This window comes from Egretta garzetta, unplaced genomic scaffold (assembly GCF_000687185.1).
Source record: "Egretta garzetta isolate BGI_Z169 unplaced genomic scaffold, ASM68718v1 scaffold204, whole genome shotgun sequence".
NCBI lineage: Eukaryota > Metazoa > Chordata > Aves > Pelecaniformes > Ardeidae > Egretta > Egretta garzetta.
In genome coordinates this window covers 3,875,169-3,897,251 of record NW_009259424.1, presented here as the reverse complement: position 1 = coordinate 3,897,251, position 22,083 = coordinate 3,875,169, and the positions used below count along the sequence as shown (strand labels likewise).

The window sequence follows — 22,083 nt, the reverse complement described above, 5'->3', positions numbered from 1 at the left end:
ATTAATTTATATGACTATGCCATTGTTATCAGTATATAAAGTATATTGTGCTGTAAATAAAAGCCATCTGTAAATAAATATACTAAATAAAGCCTACTGAAGGCAACACAAAGGATTCTTATTAACTTTGGTAGGTTTTAAATCAGGATCACCTGCTGTTTTGAGGAGGCTTTCCAGGACACATTAAGCACTTAGGACCACAAGTTTCAACCAGAGTACATGGTTCATACTCTCCTTTATCCCACTCAGGTACATTCCTGCAATTTTTTTACTTGTAGTTTAGAATATTTTTAAGGAAGTAAAAAAAAAAAAAAAAACCAAAAAAACCACAAAGGAAAAAAATTGTCACCCCCCTCTGTCTGCAATTCATTTTGCTCTACATCAGACCAACACACCGTGTCTAGCTGCAGTCTTTAAGATGCCATGCAAAACAGCGGCAGTGAAGGACACAACATGCCATGCAGCACGGTTGTTTCCCAGCAGGAGACAACCATAAACTTCTGGATTAAGCAAGGAAAGGCCACCCTAGCAGTTGGTTATCGAAACATACTGGCAATGGAAAGCACGCTACCAGAGGGACCCCAGTATGCCAAAACTGACACTCTGACACAGCAGTCCAAACCCACGTCCATGCCAACGTCGCCTCAGGAATGCAAATCACAAAATACCTTTAGAATCAACCGCCGTCGATAAACTCTCGTAGTAATTCTCTGCTCTTCACCTGAGCTCGAATCACTCTCAATCTCACTGTCACTGTCACTACATTCCTAATAAATGCAGTTTTAGTACATTTGAACAGCACATTTGCAAGACAGAACATGCTGATCAGGCTTAGGAGAAGAAAACAGAGGTTATCATGGACAGTGTTTTTCCTGTCTCTATGTGTACATAATGACTCCCAGTTTTGCTCTCAAAGTATATGGTGGGAGGAGGCCTCTCTGCTCCTTGGCATGCTGTAGCTTGATAGCAGGTACGGAATATCTCAGCAGTTCCTAAGTCTTAGAAAATGGTATTTGGCATGCATCTGACCTGTGGGATTTCTACATCTTATGTAGTTGCTAAAAACTTTGTGTACAAAAAACCCTTGACCTTGTCACAACTTCTTGCTTTTTTCTCCTCAAAAATTAATGTTTCAAACAAATTGTATGGATTCACAAGGTGTGGGAAGTGAATTCCCTCATGAAGAAGGACGACACTTACACAGAACGATTCAGTGGAGCACCTCCACAAAGAAGATCGTGAATAAGCATTTTGAAGAACTTCTCCCGGTAAATGGCTTCCCTGCTCAGTATTTATCAGCTTTCAAGTCGCGTGTAGCGTGAAGTACAATCATTCTGCATTTTTTAGGAAGGGCACTGGGAGGCCTCAGCTCAGGGCGAGGGGGAGCAGCCTGACGCTGGTCTCGGCTCCAGGCCAGGAGGTACTGCAGCCACATGCAGCGCCCTCTTGCATCCTCTCTGTTTTTCCCTCCAAAACCCAAGGAGCTCCTCAGCTTTGGGGCTGAGCAGCTCTGTGTGCGTATGCCTGGCGGGGGCTTCATACCCATGTGTGTGACAGACACAGGGCAGAGGCTCTTCTCACATGATGTTTGGCTGAACCGACCTTTTCCTGAACAGAGAAATTTGAAAATTTTCTCTCTAATTACTCAATGACAGCCCAAAACTAATTTTAAAGTCATGAACAGTGGAGAGTGCTAACTGCATTTCTGTTTCTCTTTTTGAATCTGGCCCACGACATCCCAAACAAGAAGCATTTCTCAGAAATGGTGTGCAAAATAAGAGTAGGCATAGGTGGGTGGAGCAGAAAAAGGACCATATAACAAAAAGCATTTAGAGCAGGATGACAGTATTCATCAGCGTGTAAGGTCTCCTGCTGTCCTCTGACACTAGCCAAATATATACACAAAAAAATTATAATCCAACCCTATCCCGAAGAAGTAACAAGGAAGCAGAGGATTCCTAGATGGCACGAAGGTTTTGGAGGAAGAGTTATTATTAATAAACAGCTTCAAGTGGCTTCTTTGTGCTGGAATTCTGCCACTGGCAGTCACCACGGCCACGCATTGGACATCACCCTCTTTGGGATGACAGAGCAACTGTGCTGTGCTCCTCTCATTTAAAAAGATCACTGGAATCTGATACTTGAGCATTCTGAGAGAATTATATGGCCTATACTGTCACTGCACTGCTTTTGTAAGCTTTTGGGCATTTACGTGGACTTGGGATGAGGCCAGCAATTTGTTTTATCCACGTCACCAGGAAGCAGCCCAATATCAACCGCCCGAGTTTATCTCTTGTTGCAAACTGTGTGCCAAAGCACTGACGCAGCCCTCACCCTACAGGTGGGTGACTATTGCTTCTTAGCTCTTTCCCAATGGGTCATAGTAAAAATCTCTTACTTTGGGAAGTAATTTTATTTTGTTCCCCCTTTTTCTCCACAGAAAGAAATCTGCTTCCTTCATACTGTTCTCTCTGTGGAGCATTTCTGAAGAACACCCTGCGGAAAGGCTGCAGTTGAAATTTTCTGTTTTCATGACAGCACATGAAATGTCTCACCACAAATTGGCCTGTGTTAGTGATTGAACTGTTGACTTCAAATTAGATTAGGTTTCTGGCAGAAATATCGACAATTAGAAGCAGTTCTTGTGATTGTAACAAACACTAGTTCGTTACCTGTTTGGGCTTTGTGAGAGACCCACTTTAGAAATCACGTTATTTTCTGACACCAATTTATTCAAAGATCATGCCTATAAAAAGACTTGTAATTTTGAAGATAAGATCCCCCCTTTACCAATAAAGCAAAGGTAGTGCAAAAAGCACGCATAAGAAAAGCACACGCTTAGTCTTCCCAGTCCAGATGGGAGACCCAAAAGTAAAGAGAACACAAAAGTGGATGACAACCTCTCTTCTCACTGATGGGAACCCAGAGGGGGAAGCACAGCGCTGTTGCATGCCCTCAGGACATTACAGCTTTGCATCTACGCTTATCCCTGCGTATAAACTGAGCATAATATCAGCCTGAGGTCTGCCCCAAAGCCTACCGACACCAAAGGAACTCTGCCATCTGCCTTTAACTGCCTTTGCAGGAGGCTCTTACATTTTTTAAGGATTCCAGTAATTAGTAAACGTTAGGAAAGATCTTCACTGCTTCAACTGTGTCACGAACTAATAACAAGATAATAACAATCATATGCTGCATAACTGCTGAGACTGATTATGTTACCGTCTAATAAAAGAACTCTTGGTTGTATAATCAAAAGAATGGTTTAAAATTAACTAATTTAAACCTGAATAATTTATTGCAGCTTACCACAGCCAACATTTTTATTATGCTACAATAAAATAAAAAGCTACATCATGTAGAAGCAATTCTACCGAAACACCTCGCTTCCAGAAGTTACAATCTCCTCCTGTATTAAGCCCAGGAAAAGACACGTCTCAGTGGAAAGAGGAATGTAGAAGAAACTCTGCAATTCCTTTTCCAGCCTGGTTCCCTGATGGTCCTGTAGTCTGTTCCGTGGCAACCCTCCCACTGCTGGCGTGTGAGGTGCACACAGCTATGGGGCTATAAAGCCATTCTTTCAATCAACTTTAAAGCTTCAGTGAAATAAATATAAGCAACTGAGAAAGGTATTAAAATCTTCATTGTCAGAAAACAATTTATAACACCTTCTGCAGTTAAGGATGTGCAAGCTGGGCAAAGTAGAAACGAAGGGGAGCCCCTCTGCAGTATTTTAGGAAAGAACCACCACCTGGAAAAGTGCTTTACATATTTGGAAATCTTTTCATTCCTCTTGGCTGGATGCACTTTGGAGTTGGGATGAATGAGGCCATGAAACGAAGAACATAAGGAGATTAAGTATTACCCAAAATGTATTTTCCTGCAAATTAACAGAGTAAAAAAAAAAAAAATGCAGGGGGTGCTGGGGACAAGGAGCAGGATAGGGGCTGATGAGTTCCTATATCTCTTTGCTCACTTCAATGTCACAAAAAAAAGGGGAAACCAGTGGCATCACCTTAACTGGAAGCAGATGGAGGACAGCTGAGCTGTTTGGCACTGTTTTCACAGGTGGTATGTCGGGGCAGGGAAGGGGCCTGCTCACCAGCAATGCCGGATGGTGACCCCAGAAGCTGCTCCAGCCCCTTCCAGGGCTTGGGGCCAGCCAGGCAGAGGATTACACAGCCCTGCTTGGCTCCTCTGCCTGCCCCAATTCCACCTCATTCTATTCGCACCATGGAAGATAAATTTCCACTAGTCTCCATTTTTCTTAATTTAGCAATAAATAGAAAAGGCATAAAGAAGGATAAAAAAAAACCCCAAAACCTGTCACAAACAACATTACAAGTCTTACAAAAAATTATGTCAAGCAATAGGGCTCCTCACACGGTTAATGATTACAGGACATACTGTACCTTCTGTTCAGACATTACTGCTCCCTCCTCCTCTTGGATGCTTGTTCTTGGCTTGCCATCCTCAGAAGTACTCCAGCTCATCTTCTTCACACTGACAGGCACAGATGTTTTGTTGCCTTCTGTTGTTGGCTTGCTAGTCTCTTCCAAAGATTTCTGATATGCTGTTGATGATAACGTTTGCCCATCGGTACCAGCTGAAATCTGGGGCTTTGTTTTCAGGGCTTCTTTGTCACTCTGTTTTCCCACATCGTTTAAAGATTCCTGGATGTAGGATTTAGTTTTCGTCTCTGCTGTGGATTCGGAGAGACTTCCATTTGTTTCTGGCTTCCCTGCTTCTCCTTTGACATATGAGGTAACAGAATCCCTACATTGGTCCGAGCTACAAGAAAAAAAGAATAGACAGCCATTCAGTGCTTGAATCTCACGCAGAAGGGCAAAGCACTGAGCCTCTTACCGAGCCTTCATTCTTAGCACATGCGCTTCAGACAGAGAAAAGTAAAATTTTAAATTCAGCTTGCAAACATCAGTCTATTTAATAGCCTTGTCTTCTGCATCATAGTAGCTTTTCAGAAGCAACAAGAATATGGTGAGCACTGGAAACAAGGCCAAATGTTTTATATTAATCCCCTTCCACTTGGCGAAGGGGAGGAAAAAGAGAAAGAAAAACACACAAAACCTACCATTTCCCTTGTATAATCATGAGATAAATCCCCGAGGCACTAATTCTTTAACCTGCTCTCTAACAGAGGTGACGAAAGTATCTGTTAGTGTGCAATTACCAGTAATGAACAAATAATTAATGTTATTTTTTCACCAAACTACAATATCTGTACTCCAGATAACTCATGCCTTTTAAAAAATATTGGTATCTGGAAATAAATCCTTAGACAGTGTGGAGTTTCAATCATACACAAAGCCAAAGGCAAGGAAGGTTACTACAAGATAGAAAGCTGACCAAAATTTTGCCTCAGATTACCTACGGACAGGTTTACCCTGCACTTCTGAAGCACAGTTTTCTTATCTTTTGCATTTCTGCTTGCTTTCAGACAAGCCCTACAACTGTACACATGAAAATACTATAGCTATTTGCTGGCAAAGCTCCTATAAAAGATAACAGATATAATTCATCTAGTTTGAAATGGACGTTATCTTCTTAAGGAAGACCTTTTATGTCTAGAAGTGATCTATTTTACTAACTTAATACAATATAAAATGCAGAATAACAATGCTTGCTTAAGAGAACAGGAATCACATCAGTGGTAGATCAAGTGCTTTACAGTCCTGAAGGACAATCAAAGTTTGCCGAAATCAGTGGCCGAATTCCCACTGGATTCAGTAAGAGAGCACCTAATGCTACCTGGAACCTTAAAATATCCTGAGTCAAAGCTGCAAAGGATGGAAACTGCTGACAGATAAATGATAGCTCTGCAGATAATCATTCTCTGCTGACTTACAGCTCATGCAGACCTGGCTCCTTCAATCAGTAATCATGGGAGCCACGTCGAAAACAAAGGCAGGCAGGAGCTCTACACCCAGTGGATACCAGTAAGGCTGAACAGGCCAACAAATATTATGAATGTTGAAAGCTTAAGTAGGTCCAAGGGGAGGCTGGAAAAGCTCATGCAAGAGAAATGCATTGAGGATAAATATGTAGAAAGCCTCCATCTCAGCAGGTCATTATCCTGAAACCAAGTGGAGCCTGGGAAAGCACTGGAGGAAAACAGCGTATATGTATGTCCACTCTCCTCCTTCCCTGAGCATCTTCTGGAGTCACTGCTGGGAGGCAACACATGGGACCAGGTGGATTTGGTATCACCATTCTTACCTTCTGATGCCTTGTAACTCAAGTCTTTAAGTCTAGTAAATCAGCATGACATACCACACTTGAAGTAAGTGTTATAAAAACAGTGACAATTTAAAAATTGGCTTATGGAAAAAGTAACGACTATCTGAGGGAACGCAAGAAGGTGCAATGAAAAGGATGACTGCTAAAAAGGTACTTGAGAAGTAAGAGTAATGTAGTATTCTGGTTTCAGATAATGTATGTTTTATAGTCCTCAATTCCAGTTACATCTATGCATCATTTAGATTAATTAAAAATGGAAATACACAAGATAAAGAACACAAAAAGTAGCATCATCCACTAAACATAATATAAACTAATTCTGAAATACCTATACTAAGAATGAAACCTGATAAATATACATTTTTAAAGACAAATGTGTCTGAGGCCAAATTGAGTCAATGCTTACTTTTTCTTTAAAATACATAAACACAGGCATATATACATATTCTCATAGAATAGTAGGACAGCAGCCTCAGCACTGCTCCTGGAGGTAAAAGCAGCATGTGAGGGCTTGCTTACACACACACACACACTCTTATACAAAGATCCTCACCTATCATCCAACCGATCTAGCAGGCTACCACCTATTCTGCGTCCCGACGTCAGTGGCTCGGTGACACTTGACGAGTCAGGCTGCCAACCTGTAATTGAAGACATTTCGTGTTCTGCTTGTTGAACACCTTTAAGAATTGACCATATTCTTTCTTCCGTCATCTCCTCAGACTCAGCTCCTTCTTCCAGACGAATGTCCTCAAACAGAAGTTTAAGCTTTTCTTCCGTCATCTCCTCATCAGTACCAGACTTTCCTCTCTCAGGCTGTTCAGTCCTTACTCCTGTTTTACTAGCCTCTTCACTCTGCCTTTGTTTAGCATCTTTTGATATCCCGCCATAACTACCAAGATACCGTGGAAAATCCTTAAGGTCCACTTCCTCCAACTGGCTCTCGCCTATGGAAATATCTTTAGGTGTTCCTTCTCTAGGCACTGAGAAATCGAGTTTGCTGTCGTCCAGGGAAGTGTCTTCTTCAGTCACCACTGGCGGTGCTGCTGCTGTACCATCTACTTGTCCCTGGGAGGTCACTAACACGTCACTCAGTCTACTGGGAGTTCTAAGGGGTGACTCTAGGCTAGAGGTGTCGCTAAAGAAATCGTCCTGATGGAAAGGGGTGGGTGGCACGAAGCGCAACCCAGTGGGAGTTTCCAGTTCCACTTGAACGGTGGGATAACCTAAGGAAGACAGCACATTTGGACTGACTGGGATGAAGCATGGAGCAACAAATAAGCAAATGTCAAATGACTCATGAATTACTTAAAGTATGAAACGTATGAGGAGGTGCAGGTGTATAAGAACAAATGCAGTTCTGATAGATTTCTTTACTTTGTCCTAAATAGATGGAACAAAAAATGAGTATTGCCAGTGAATAGTACAGTGAAGCCAGTACTTTCGACTATTTTGTATATAGTCTGTAAAGATTTCAGCAATTGGTTTTGCAGCCATTTTAACATTTTCAAGCTACAGCAGATTGTCTAATGAGCATGCAGTAAATCAAATGTGGACAAGGGTGGCTGTCCCTTTATATCCAATGCAATCCCGTACAGCCATATTGTGGAAATCTTTCTTTCCCAGTTTTTATTTTTTTTAAATTTGGAAGTTTAATAAACAGATTTTAAAGACAGAAATAGATCATAACATAGGACAGCCACTTTTCTGTCAGTAGGCATAATTTCTAAAACAGGTCCACATTTTTAATATACTTTTAGATAAAAATATACAATACCAGCAATACAGTGCTACTAATACATATCTCCAGTGTAACCACAGAGCCATGAGAATGGAATAGTTAACAAACGAGGAACAGAAATGGATCCTAATGAGGATACTAAGGAATAGTAGATCTAAGTACACAGCAGGATAAAAAACTAAAAAAGGAAGTTAAGAAAGGGATAAGAGAACACAAACACAACAAGGGTGAGCTAGATGAATATTTCAGGTACAGTAAAGTTATACAGGTGAGAGGACTGTGGTGAGTAAGGAGATCTTGGTGATCTTGGAGAGTGAGGCGATCTTGGTGACATGGGTACAATCAGATACACTGATCAAATAAAGAGAGAAAAGAAAATAAATATTGATGAAAACATGGGAAAACCATACAAAAGGATTAAACTGAATATGCACATAAAAATGACAACGAAATCTGAAGTTTGCTTTCCAACAAATAATAGGTTGGGTAACCTACAAAAGGAAAAAATATATGCCGTGGGGTTAACTTGACACTGTGCTGCCTGCAAAGGGAGGTGCTTTAACAGGGTTTGGGGTTTTTTTTCTTTCCTGAATCAGCTGAGAGAAAGGCAAAGGTGGTCTGGTCTTGGTGAGGAAAGGAAGCTTTAGGAAGGCTCAGAGAAGAGGAGAGACAGAAAGCAACTGCAGAGAAGCGCATTTTTTTCATAAAAACATTGATGCTACTATTAAGAGGCACAAGCAACATTTCAAGAGCAACTTTCTTAAAATGTCAACAGAAAATTATTTCTGTAATGCGATGATTCAATGACCAGCAATGCTGCTCAGTAATGGAGGTACACTGAGCTTACATGCTCTAAAGAAAAAAAATCCTATTAAAATACAGAGAAAGCTCAATACATACTTGAACAAATTACAAAAAGCAAAGGAATTGTTACTTACAAAAGAAAAATCTTATTTAAGGAGCTACTTATAAGACATGTGACAAAAATCAAAGTAAAGAATGTAGCAACCTAGTACCTGTTAACTAACATTTAAAAGAAGAAAAAACAACAGTTAACATCTTTGACATACTGAAAAATAGTAAGTATACCTATGGCAATTCTGGTTTACAAGCAGAATTTCCTTAATCCTTTTAATCTGGCTGAAATTAACCTGTTCTGTTCTCAGTTGCTACAGCTTCCATGTCAAAATTATTACACAATTTTATCCATTAGTAGACAGAAAAAGATATTATCTCATGCACTAATAAAACATTTTCTTATTTTTCTACTGTCATTGTAGAAATGGTCCAAGTGAAAAATCATAAAGTGATTGATGTCCACTTGTCTCAAAGAGGCTTGGCAGTAAATTTCACGTTAATTTACTCTATGCAACTATTAAGCACTTTTTTTCCCCCTTGTTCTTCCTTCTTTTTTTTCCTCAAAGAATTCTTACTGTTACTTATCTAGATGGGAAGCCAAAGAATAAATGTATTTCCAGGTGACTTGGAAAGCATGCAATATCAAGTACATTAAAAATATACATGGGTATATACATGGGTAAGTCTCAAAGCACAACTATTGCAGGAGAAAAACATTCAGGTCTTGTCAACTGACACCGAGGGTGGTGGGAACAAGCTTACTCAGGCAGACGTTTGTGGGATCCTGGGCTTATTCTTTGAGATATTAAAGCGCAACCTACATATCATACCATGAGCGTGCTTTAGGAGAGGAAAAGGCCTTCACATTAAAAACAATTCTTTCTATAGAACTTACTGTCTTTTTTTTAAAGTCTAGTTTATACAACATTATTGTATAATTGGACATGTCACCAAACTAAATATGACCATGGAATTCAATTACCGTCAATGGGATCATGAAAAACATTATTTTCATCTGCAAAACTTCTGGTGCCTGAAATATTTCCATAATCAAATATTGGTCCTTCCAACAGGGTCACGATATCTATTCGATTAATTTTTGTCAATACAGAAGTTAAGGCATCAGCTGAAAAACAAATAAGACACGTCAGAAAAAAGTTCAGCCTTGCAGAACCGTGTAATTGTCTTTCTCTGTTGCATTCGCACTGCATTAATTATAAATTGGTGGCATATGTTTCTGTCCCAATGCCTTTGATCCTAGCAAACCCCATCATTTGTCTAAGCAGTTATTCTGCTGCCTACTTATTCAAGATATTAAGACTCTATTAAGAGTCTTCCTTCAGAGGTTCCCCCCCCCCCCCCCCCCCCAAGTATAATTATATTACAACACAAAAGGCACAAAGAATAAGGTCAGAGAGTCCTTAAAGAACGTGTTTACTTACTACTGAAACAAAATATCCTTTCACTGGAGCGTAAAAGGAGTGTTAAAAATCCTTTTACCGTTCTATTTTGAGGAACAACAGAATAGGTAGCCACGTAGGTAATAATGCATGTAAGGCTATTCATACAGCAAATCGTCAAATCTCATTTACGGTAATCTTGTTGCCAGTAGAGAGTAATACTGGAAATCACTTTTACGGTGAAAGAGATCAAAGTAGACTCGAATACCATGTAGGAGTGTGCGGATTAGAGAATGGTAATGAACGCCACTGACCTCACACAAAAATCAAAACCTCTCTTTCCGTTTGAGCAATTCAAGTGAAATGCGCAGATAAAACCTGCAGAATCAGCGCAGAATCAGCGTCTCCATCGCTCCTCACAGAGGGAGGTTTAGTCTGTTCTTATGACCTGCAGAACTGCGAGACCCCCTAACTTTTCCAGGCAGCCTATTTCCATGTTTCACGTTCCTTCCTATTGGAAAATTTTCCCTAATATTTTCTTTACTGGAATTTAAGTTCACTGCTTGTCCCATCAATTATAGATGTGAAGAACAGATTATTTCCTTCTGCATATATACTGAATAAATATGACGCATTCTAGTAGAAATAGAACTGAGACTTTTTTTTTCCATAACTGGTTTGCAAAAGACATTCATAATGTTTTCTTCAATTAACCTATTTAGAGCAGGCAACAGATGAAATAACTTATAAACAACAAAAGTAACTACTTGAACTTACTTGTAGCATTTTTCCCATCTCTGGTAACCCATTTTTTTAATAACATGAAGCTTTGAGCAATAAGAGAATTTGGGTTTTCTACTCGGATTTGATTTATTTCATCCACAGAAAAATTCAGTTCTCTTGCCAGTTCTATAAAGACAAAAAAAAGCAAGCAAGAAAAGAAAATAACAACAAAAACACCATACAAAGCACAAATCCCTCAGTCATCCTGTCAGGCTTAAAAATATTATCTTTCTTAGATCACACAGATGTCAACAAAACTACCTGACACAAACTTTACAGATAACGATAAATGTGGTATTATACAGTCATACTTTAATTTCCTAAGACCCACATAATTTTGACTTTCCATCATCTCTGTGAGCTATTATCATATTTATATCCAGTAAGCCACTTAAACATGGTGAAAAAAAGCTCCGTGGAGACCACTTCATCACCGCTAAATACAAAATCTGTTTTTTTCTGGTGACTGTTACTCCTTTGTGAGCTTGCTGTGCAGCTCAGCACCAGCACGGTCGTCACCTGCGCCCAGGGAGAGCTGGCTGCTGCAGCTGTAAGCCCATGAAGGGCCAGCTCTGCCCATCAACACGGGCAAGTACAGTGGGCATACCATCGGGCAACCCCGCACGTGGCACCGGCTTGCTGGGGCACTGCTGGGCTCCCTGCAACCTCCACAGCTCTGGGGAAACTGCTGGCCAGATAGAGAGGCAGCCCTGAGCCTGAGTATAGATAGATCCTCTCAACTCCTTGGGGGAACGTCTTGAGAGGAGAGACATTTTAGCTATTTTCCCTCTGAATTTCTGTTTGATTTATTGCAAGACCATGGGATAATTTTTCACAGCTACTTCCGATTAGGCATCTTTGCCCAGCAATCACAGAATCATAGAATTGCTTAGGTTGGAAAAGACCTTTAAGATCATCAAGTCCAACCATTAACCTAGCACTGCTAACCCACCACTAAACCATGTCCCTAAGCACCTTGTCTGCCCGGCTTTTAAATACCTCCAGGGATGAGGACTCAACTACTTCCCTGGGCAGCCCCTTCCAGTGCTTGACAGCCCTTTCGGTGAAGAAATTTTTCCTAATGTCCAATCTAAACCTCCCCTGGTGCAACTTGAGGCCATTTCCCCTTGTCCTATCACCCATTACCTAGAAGAAGAGACCAACACCCACCTCACTACAGCCTCCTGTCAGGCAGTTGTAGAGGGCGATAAGGTCTCCCCTCAGCCTCCTTTTCTCCAGGCTACACAACCCATGTGTTGCATGTTTTGGGAGGCTGGGCTCACTGTGAATTCGGGAGAGCCTGACGCAGCCTTGCTGCAGCTTTTGGTAAAAGACTACCTGAAAACGTCATAGTGAAGACTAATTCCAATATTAAAGCAGAAAAGCTTACCTGTCCAGCTAAGTCCTAGGTGATCGGCTACAATTGCCATCCTTATATCTGTCCGTTCACATGGACTCTGTGGACCTGTGATTTACAATTTTTCGATTAAAAAGGTTTTGCACAGAAAACCACAATACCGGACAATAGTTTATTATAAATAATAGCTTTAATTTGACTAAGTTGCCGGTGCTTATATTGTTTACTAGAATGGTTGTGTGTCCTAATAGCCTACAAAGCAAATTTTTTTCACAGCTTTTTTATTTTCACCTGTGTAAAGCCAAATGTCAAACTACATGATGTCGTGTAATGAAACCAAACATGCTGACAATCTAGCTGTTAGACTGTACACAAGTTGTTCAATTACTGGTGGAAACCACCAAGACCAGATTATCATCTATTTTCTCTACTTGGACAGAATAAATTTGCTGTCACAAAAGAAATCTTTCAATTTCTGAGTTACATCAATTTTTGAGTTACATGAATGTCTTCGGCATGCTTCACTAGCTTTCTACAGTACAGGATTTGTTTAAAGGAAGAAAGAAGAGTATAAGACAGCACATACAGATGACAATGACAGAATGAAAACTACAGTTAAGTCACTCCACAGGCAATCACAACAGTTCATGCACTAGGATCAACAAGTTGAAAGTTTTACAAACTAGGCTTGATCTCCACGAGGTGAGCCATGAGAGCTCCAGAAACCTGACTGCCTTCATTCTCACCAGTCCTCTTACTCCTCCTCCTCTCACTGTCGGCCTTTTCAATCTTTGATTTTATAGATGCTGCCTCTGTTCTCATGTCTCTAGCAGACTTCGATGTAATGGAAGGCTGGTAAACTTGAGTAGCTTCTGATAAGGATGTGTTCCTTGATGTACTGTCTTCTTCATCATCAGAGACCTCTGACTGCATCTTTTTCTCTTCATCAGATAGACGATCCACAAGCTTTAATGTCTCACCACTAATGCCCTTAAAATATTCAATAGAATGTTTACATACCTCCCTAAGCTGATTTTTCCTTACTTTAACTGTTGTCATGGTGACGGAGGTAGATCTTACCTTTACTGGTAATTTAGAAGGAAGCTGTTTTGGTTTTTCTTTCTCTACCTGCTCTTGTTTTGGCAGGGCTGGAGTTCTTCTAGCTAGATTACTCCTATGTGTATCTTTTACAGGAATCCTAGACCTTGCTTCTAGACAGGGAGAAGAATTACTTTGTTTTGCTTTGTCAGGCTTACTAGCCCCTCTCACTTTACTCCCTGTATTGCTTTGGAGATTATTTTGTGAAAAGACTTCTTTTACTGAGCTGGCCTTTACAGGAAGCTTTGATTTTCCTCTAGCCCCTACCAACTCTGTCGACTTTTGCTGCTCTCCGTGTGGTTTTTGCTTATCTCTTACTCTGTGTCCTTGTGTTGTCCCTGTACCTTTTCCTGAAGTGCTTTTCGCTGTATTAGCTTTCTGGAGGGAACATTTCGGTTCCAAATGTTCTTTTAGCACTACATTACAGGTAATATCATCTGTAGGGACAGCAGATGAATCCAAATTGTTGTTGTTATTAAAATTATCTTTTGGAAAATCAGTGTTTTCTGTTTGCCTACAGCTTGTCTGGCTAGAAGCTGAACTCGCAATCACTGCTACAGTTTCATTTTCTAATCCCTGACCACTTGGCATCACAGCTTCTATCTTATCTGTCACTTCGCCAGGGCCATCTTTCTTCAGAGTCATGGTGGAAGCAGAAATTCCCATTTTAATTGGTGTGCGCAATTTGGGATCAACTTTAGAAGCATTTACCGCTGCCGATGATTTTTCCAGTGAGTTACTACCAAGTGTTTGTTCCATGCAATCTCCACTGGCCTGGATGATGGGCTTATGTTCATCTGCTGTTGTTTCTACTGGTCTCTCTAGGTTTGTTTCTACAGTGTTGTCCCCTGCCTGTGGCTGTGTGATGGCAGTGACTGTACTTTTATCCCCTTCCCCCTTGTCCCCTGACTTCCCTTCAGAAGTATGCTCACCAATCTGAAAAAATTGGAGTCTTTCTTCAACAAAATCCCTCTTGCTCATGTCAATTGCACCACTGCGAGTCATCTCAAACATCTTCCCTTCATGAAATGGGAAGGGGTTGGGCTCGCTAGTTGGGGTACTTTCATCTGTAGGAGTTCTGGCTGGAGTTGTATCGGGTGTTGTTGCTTGAGATCTGTCTTCCACTGCCAGACCAAATGGCTTAGCCTCATCATCCCTTGATTTAGTCTCAAACACTTCATCGTCACCTCGGTTATTGGACCACGGATCAAAATCTAAACTCTTGGTGGCCACCGTTTTGAAAGGTGTTGCAAATTCTTCGTCTACTTTGTAACTGAAATACGTATCAGGAAATACAGTCCTGTCAGGGTGTCTGCCTTCCAAAGTGAAAAACTGTGCCCCTGACTTCTGTTCACTCTTATCTCCGGCTTTTTCAGAAGCTGGACCCTTCGAAGGTGCCTTGTCTTCTTCAAGGCCTACCTTGCCTTCCTCCTCAATGACTTCAAGCTTACTCTGGCTAAAGCAGCGATCAGTCTGCTTTAGAATGCCTTCTGTAGTCCATACGTCCTTTTTGGTTTCAACTGCCAGACCTGCAAGTTTAGAATCACTCTCAGTTAAACCATCATCTTCATCTTGCAAATCATAACCGTCAAGAGAGTCAATCTCTGTCGCATCGGTATCATGGGAGAATTCTGCAGTGGTTGCTATGGAACACTCTGTGACAGACTGGTCATTGTTATTCCCATTTTGCACTACATCATTCTGGGGTGAATCAAGCCCAATGTCAAACTCATTAGGCTTCCCAGAAGTGGGATGTCCTAACTCTTTCTGTTTCTCAATCTTTTCAGGGGCTCTGGGTTTTGAGGTTTCTTTCTGGTCATCTTCCAGTTCTTTCAGTTTGAACGTATACTTTTTAAGTGGAACAGGTTGATAGAGAGATTCATCATCACTGGAGTCACTGACATCTGCTCCCGGTGGCACAGGAGACGGCGGCTGTACTCTTATGACAGGTTCAGCCAATTGGCATTTGTCATGTTCATCTTGCAAGTTCACTTCTGTCATCTCCATTTCACTCTCAGTGGAATAATGAGGCTTCTTTTCTGACTCTCCTTGATCTGCATCCAGTGGTGGAGGAGGAGGGAATTCAATGTAGGCAACCCTGTTACCTTTGGGTCTTTTGTTAGAGTCCTTATTTATATGATTAGGTAACGCTTTGTCAATCTGTGGTTCCTCAACCTCTGCCTGTTTTACAGATGTTGATTTAGCCTCTGCTTCCTCCTCTGATTCCTCAGATACCTCAGGTATAGGACTGGGCTTGCCTGGGATATAAGCTATTAGTGAGTCAGGTGTTTTAGACGTAAACTCGTAACTCACTTCCTCTGAACTCGGTGTTTCTGGTGTTAAAGGGCTTTTACCAGAGCTGTCTATAAAGGACACTTGTTCTAGTGTGTCATCTTCTGGACTACCTTGCGGAGAAGGAGGTTGTTTTTGCTGTCTAGCTGTGTAAAATGTCCCCCTTGTCTCTTGTACTGTCTTACTCTCCTGACTGACAATTTTTTTAATAGTTCCTTGTTGCACCTCTTTCTCATATTGCTTTCCTACTTGAACAAAACTGACGTAAACAGGTAAGGTCTTAATTTCTTTTACTCCCTCAGTGCTTACTAGCGGTGCAACTTTATCCAAGTAGTCACTGGCACCGGGGTCAACTAACTCACTCGAAGGAAATTCCTTTCCTGGACTACATTCTAAAGAATCTGGTGATTTGCTAGGGGATAGCTCCATTTCCTCAACAGGAGGACTTAAGCCTATCAAGCTCTGCTGCTTGGAAACTTTTCTGATTTCTGAATGCTTTACTTTTTCATCTTCCACATAATCAGTCTGCCTCTCAACTTTCTCCTTAATCACAGCTGATTGGGATACTTTAGCTGAAAGTTCATAGACACCATCAAGCGTGGTTCTCTTCTCCTCAACAATTCTGACTGGAATATGGGACACAGCAATTTCTTCTTTCCTTTTGGATATTTTATCAGCCACTTCACCATTACGTTCCCCCTCCCTGACAACAAATTCTCTGTATAAAACCCTTTTTGAGGGAGATTTTACAGTCAGTTCCTTCACTTCTTCTGAATGAATTCCATTTGCTGCCAGTTTGTGCTCTGTCACAGTGATAAATTCACTTTTTTTGTCACTTTTAGCTTCAGCGTGATCAACATGGTTTTCTTTTACTGTATCTGGAACCAGCACATGTGAAAGTTTTTCTTTTTGTGTTTTATGATTAGAAGTTCCAGGACTTTCCCACGTCCTATAGATTTTTTTGTCCCAGTGTCCCTTCGTTGTTGAGTCTGAGCCGTAGGCCAGGTCTTTTGCCTGCGGTTCTGAAAAGTATTCTGGCACGCCTTTACTCGTCTCAGTTCTTTGTTTTTGTGCGTCTGAAGCACGGAAGTCTTCGATAGCTTTCCCTTTACCTGGAACGAAATCTTCCTGTATTTTCACCTCTTTTTGTAAAGCTGTGCTCCCATCAATGACCTCTACTTGCTTTGCGTGTTTCTCTCTGGAATAAAACTGATACACTGGTAACTTACTTTCTTGCAATTTCTTTACTGGAATTTTGGACTGACCATCCAGCTTTTTTTCTTCTTGAGTTACATCCTTACTCCTTGGACTTATACTTTGTTCAAATTTTAGCCTAATGGAACTGAGCTTTGATTGCTTCAGCTGAAATCCAGCCTGTGAAACCTCAGGTACTCCAGTCTGCTGGGCACTTCCTTTGTGTTCCATAGTTTGTTTAGAGTCCTCTGCAGGTTGCACAAATATCCTTTTTTCAGGACTGCTGGGCAAACTGGACGCTTTTCTTTCATCCACCTTGGGAAAGCATTTCCCATCATGTGCATACTGCTTCACCTTACTCCATTCGTCACCAGATGATGGCAATTCAGAGAGCAGAACTTTCTCAGGGCTGCTGCTGGCAGAGCTCTGGCTAGAATGCATTTCTTTGCCATTTTTTTTATGCTGCTTTTTCTCCGGAGACTGTAGTTCATCATTCAACTTCTCTGTTTTATCCCGAAAAAACTGTGATACTTCAGTCAGTTTTTCTTCTGCCTCTTTAACAGTCCTGTCCACCCTGTCTTCATACATCAACTTTTCTCTACCTCTGTCTAATCTGTCCTCAGTAAAGCGCATCCACATCGCGTGTTTTGGACTACTAACATCTCCAGTGTAGTGTAACACTGTCACTTTATCATAATGATCATCTTTAGACATTTTACCTACACCATTTTCAGATACATCTTTATAGATTTTGGAAAGAATCTCCTTTTTGGGGGCAGTAGCTACTTTTTCTCTGCATCGTTTATCAGACCCCTGTAACTCTGCACTAAGGGGTAGAGCATGGTCAGTAACTGACTCCTCAGTATCAGAATGAGACACATCTAGCTTTTCTGAAAGAAGCATTTTCTCAGCAAACCTGTAAGACTCCCCTCTTAGTTCTGACAACTCATCATCATGGTATTCTATTGAGTGCTGACTCAAAAGCTTCAGTGTTTTGTAAGAGTCATCAGACATGAGTTGAGCAGAACTAGGGCGACTGTCTTCTTCCTGGGACACGGGAGTGTTAACTCTAGAGGATTCCAGATAAGAAGGAAGTGACTCTTCGGCCGTGAGCTCCTCTTCTTCTTGCTGACCTTGTTCGTCTGAACAAGGAAAAGCATCATGTTTTTCCAACTCTTTTAAGTTAATATCTCCCCGAGGTAAGTCTTTCTGATATACATACATTTCTTTTTCTGGATGCTTTTTTGTTTCTCTAATAATGACTTCAGTAGGTTCAGCCTGATTACCTTTTTCAATATGGACCTCTATTATTCGCTCCAGTTTGGGTTTCATTTTGCTGTCCTTCTCTGCATGTTGTGGTGAAGTTTCAGCAGACTTGCTAACATCGGATGTTACTGATGATTTATGTTCAAACAGACCTGCCAGTTCTTTGGAAGGGTCACGTCCAGACTGAAAGGCTTTCATTATGTCATGAACAGACATGGTTTCCTCAATTCTTTCAGACGTGCTTTCAGTGCATGGCGGTTTATGATAAACCATCCTAGTTGTCGTAGTGATATGAGTTTCTTCTTTCACACGGACACCTTTACTAAGGACACACTTATGGTCATCTTCTTCGCTGCTGCTGGCTTTCATTTGAAAAGCTTTAACCTTCTCTTTAATAGATCCAGCAGGTTTTTGCTCCAGCTCCATAAACGCAGGGGTAGGTTTCGAGGCCGGTAGCTCCTCTGCTTTCTGCTCTGGAATTTCTTCAGATGATGGTTCGTAGCTGCGGATAACATGAACTACTTCGGTTCTTGTTTCTGTAATGACAGGAGGGATGGGTACATCATGGAAGAGTGGTTTTGGCCCTGTGCTTTCAGCACTTTGTGGGGCAGAAGGTGTCTTTTCACTCCTCGTTTCAAAACCACTGTCAGATAAGGGACTTTTATCTTGATCGTGTTGAGAAAAGTCATCTGGAGACTCTAAAATAGTATCAGTTCCAAAAAAGGAATCTGCAATTTTACATAACTCCTTTTCTGATGTTGAAGGCCTCATGGAGGCTGGAGGCATTTTAAGTTTATGTTCCTGCAAAGCAATAGCTGGCTTTAAAATGCGTTTTTGTCTCTCTTCACCTTCTTTTTTCCCCTCTTCAAACTTGTACTTTATGTTTGTTAATGAACTGCTACCAATATCATTTGCTAAGTAATCAATAACTTTTGACAAGCTATAATCCTTTTCCGACATGGTTTTAGTTTTAATTTGGACCTTCTCTGGAACAGATATAGGAGGGCTTGTCAAAGCTTGCTGTCTCGCTTCATCAATCTCCTCTGTACTGAACTCTACCCAGTCATCCTCAGACAGGTGTCCTTGATCACTTTTGGATACTTTAGCCGACCCTTTACTTTCTAAACACACATCTTTTTTCAGAATCTCACTAACTTTTACTAAGTCCTCTTTTACTTTCTCAACAATTTTAAAGGGCTCTTCATCATCAATTCTACCCTCTTTAGGTATCTCAGGTTGGAACGGTTTGTCCTCTGCGACATCTGTCTGCAATATCGCAGTCATTCTTATTAGATCCTCTTTCATTTCAGCAACATCTTTCAGTATCTCCTGACTGGAGGATAAAGAAGATGGTGTGGACAATTTGAGAGCAGAGGGTGCTAAGAACAAGGATGATTTTACTGGAGATGAAGTTCGGTTAAAGGGAGGCTGTGTGCGTGCCTCTGTAGTCAATGTTTTAATAGGTGACAGTAACGCAGCAGCGGACTTTGTAAGCGAAGTCGACTCTGGGAGCTTCTTTAATGCTGGTTCAGACAAAACATTGACTACAGAATATACCGGCACTGTTATTGTTGATGAAGTTACTGATGAGGTAGTTGCAGATATTGACCCAAGGGCTGTGTACAAAGCACCTGCAGGAGGAGTTCTCATTGACTGGAAAGCTGATGGTGCTGAAGACACAAATGACCTGAGTGGAGAAAATGACATTGTTGTAGCTGTTGAAAACACTCTCTCAGCCGTGTCAGCAACTGCATTAGCAGCACAACTTGCAGAGTGTGCAGCTGCAGCAAACTTGTCTTGGAAAACAGCTGCAGCTTTGGATCCATTTATTAAGTTGGAAGAAGATGGGTATTTCAGAGGTGACACAGATCCATTAAGCAATGGTACATCTGTGTGCCCAGCTACATGTTTTACTGGCGACGAGAGAGACGAGGCCATCATGACTTTAGAGGATGACACCACATCAACTGCTGACTTAGCAGGTGACACCACTGACTTTAGAGGGGACGATAAAAGTGAAGATGCTGATGTGATGACTGATTTAAGTGGCAAACTTGAAGAGTACATGTTAATGTTGGATTTGGGGGATGCTGGAGGCGTCATGGTTATGGATGATCTCTCCAAGAGAGATCCTGCTGTAGTCACTGGAGATGTCCGAGAGGGGAATGTGGTTGTGGATGCCAGCCCTTTTAGACTGGCAGCTTCTGTGACTGCGGGAGCTCTGACGAAAGAGCCTGAAGTAACCTGTATGTTGTATGGAGGCTGCGATACCACAGTTTTTATCGGTGAAGAGATTGTCCGAAATGATCTAATCGGAGATGCTACATCACTAACAGATTTAACTGAAGATGTGGTAGAAGCTCCTAATGTGGATTTGATTGGAGAAGCAGAAGAAACGGACCATATTGATTTTAATGGGGAAGCTGTAGGAGTGTTAGAGGAAGAGCTTGATAAGGAAGTGAAGCCTGATTTGGTTTGCCCAGGCACTGTAATTGGAGCTGTTGTCCATGACTGATATGGTCGTGTTGAAAAGAATGGCTTGTATGAGTAAGTAGCAGGTAGGGATCTTGTTGCTCCTGCACTCCGTTCAACTGTTTCTTAAATTGTTAAATTAAAATCAAACATAAAAATCAACAAAAATGATTGAAAAACAGAGAGACCAGAGAAGAAAATTGGTCAGTAAACGTTGTAATATTACAAAAAGCAAGTACAATTGTTTGCATGAGTTAGGATGAAGGAGGCAAAAGAAGATTGAAAAAAGGAAAGAAAAAAAATAGGAATGAGCCATATACCGATGACTGGTCCAAACCAAAAAGCAACATGAAGTGAAAGACAGAAAGCACATAGCAACCGAATCTGCAACAATGGAGAACAGAAAACACAAAGAAGGAATCCATAAGGTAAAAATAAAGCCACATCAAAATTTCTTCTCTTACTTCCTATTGACTTTCTGATGTGCTACTTCTGAAATATTGGCATCAGTTCTATTTTGCCTGTTTAGGTATGTCTCTGCTTTGCGCAACTATTAGAATTATCCCTTTAATAATTTCTGTTGTTGTTGTTCTATTCAGATATTGAACCTATACAAAATATAAACTTGTGTAAAATGACATTATATAGCTAAAATCTTTTTTTAAACCACTCGGAACTATTTCATGCAGAACCCAAAATTCCTTTAAGTGACAGGCAATTGATGTGCAAACTGTGAAGCAACTAGAATAAATTCAAATCTGTATCTCCCATGCACAATTCGGATATGCTTCACACTCACAAAGCCAATAAGAGCAAGAGCTTTTCTGAGTCAATATTTAAAAAAAAAATATAATAAAAATAAAGAAAGAAAAGGAACTTTTGCATTTGTTTCTCATGCGATATTCCTTTTGTTTGGTAAAAACTAAAGTAAAACTTTACATGAAATGATTTTAAGAAGCATATGTCATACATGAAATATGGGAAGTATGATATATGATAAAAGTGAGCAAGCAAAGCAACTGAATCAGTTTCTGTTCATGCACAATATATCATGTCAAAACGAGCACAGAGATTAATACATTTTGTATGCTGTATTAAGCACAAATATGTAAACCTTACAAAATCATTTCACAAGAGGCCATTAAAAGAAGAGTACACTTTTTCTACAAGATGTAGTGTCTTGGTACCTTTTGAGGAGATTTCTTGTATCAGCTCAGACAGACCTGTTCAACTTTACATTTCTCAAAAGGTAACATTAGAAAAGCAGTCAAAGAACAATATATTATGCAAAAACTTCCTGGCAAGGACAAACCTGTTAACTGTTATCATCCCCCAGAACACTCGGCTTATTCATAGGCATTTTG

The 22,083-nt window shown here is 40.8% G+C and overlaps 1 protein-coding gene across 1 annotated transcript in view; it reads right to left on the bottom strand.

Moving 5' to 3' along the window:
• The window catches only part of ANK3 (ankyrin 3), a 206,454-nt gene that overhangs the window by 9,439 nt on the left and 174,932 nt on the right, over positions 1–22,083 (bottom strand). The window contains exons 38-43 of the mRNA XM_035892536.1: positions 13,144–20,838; positions 12,431–12,505; positions 11,035–11,166; positions 9,840–9,983; positions 6,812–6,899; positions 4,413–4,791 (exon numbers count right to left, since the gene is read on the bottom strand). Of these exons, the coding sequence (XP_035748429.1) occupies positions 4,413–4,791; positions 6,812–6,899; positions 9,840–9,983; positions 11,035–11,166; positions 12,431–12,505; positions 13,144–20,838 (8,513 nt within the window). The remainder of the gene's footprint in view (positions 1–4,412; positions 4,792–6,811; positions 6,900–9,839; positions 9,984–11,034; positions 11,167–12,430; positions 12,506–13,143; positions 20,839–22,083) is intronic.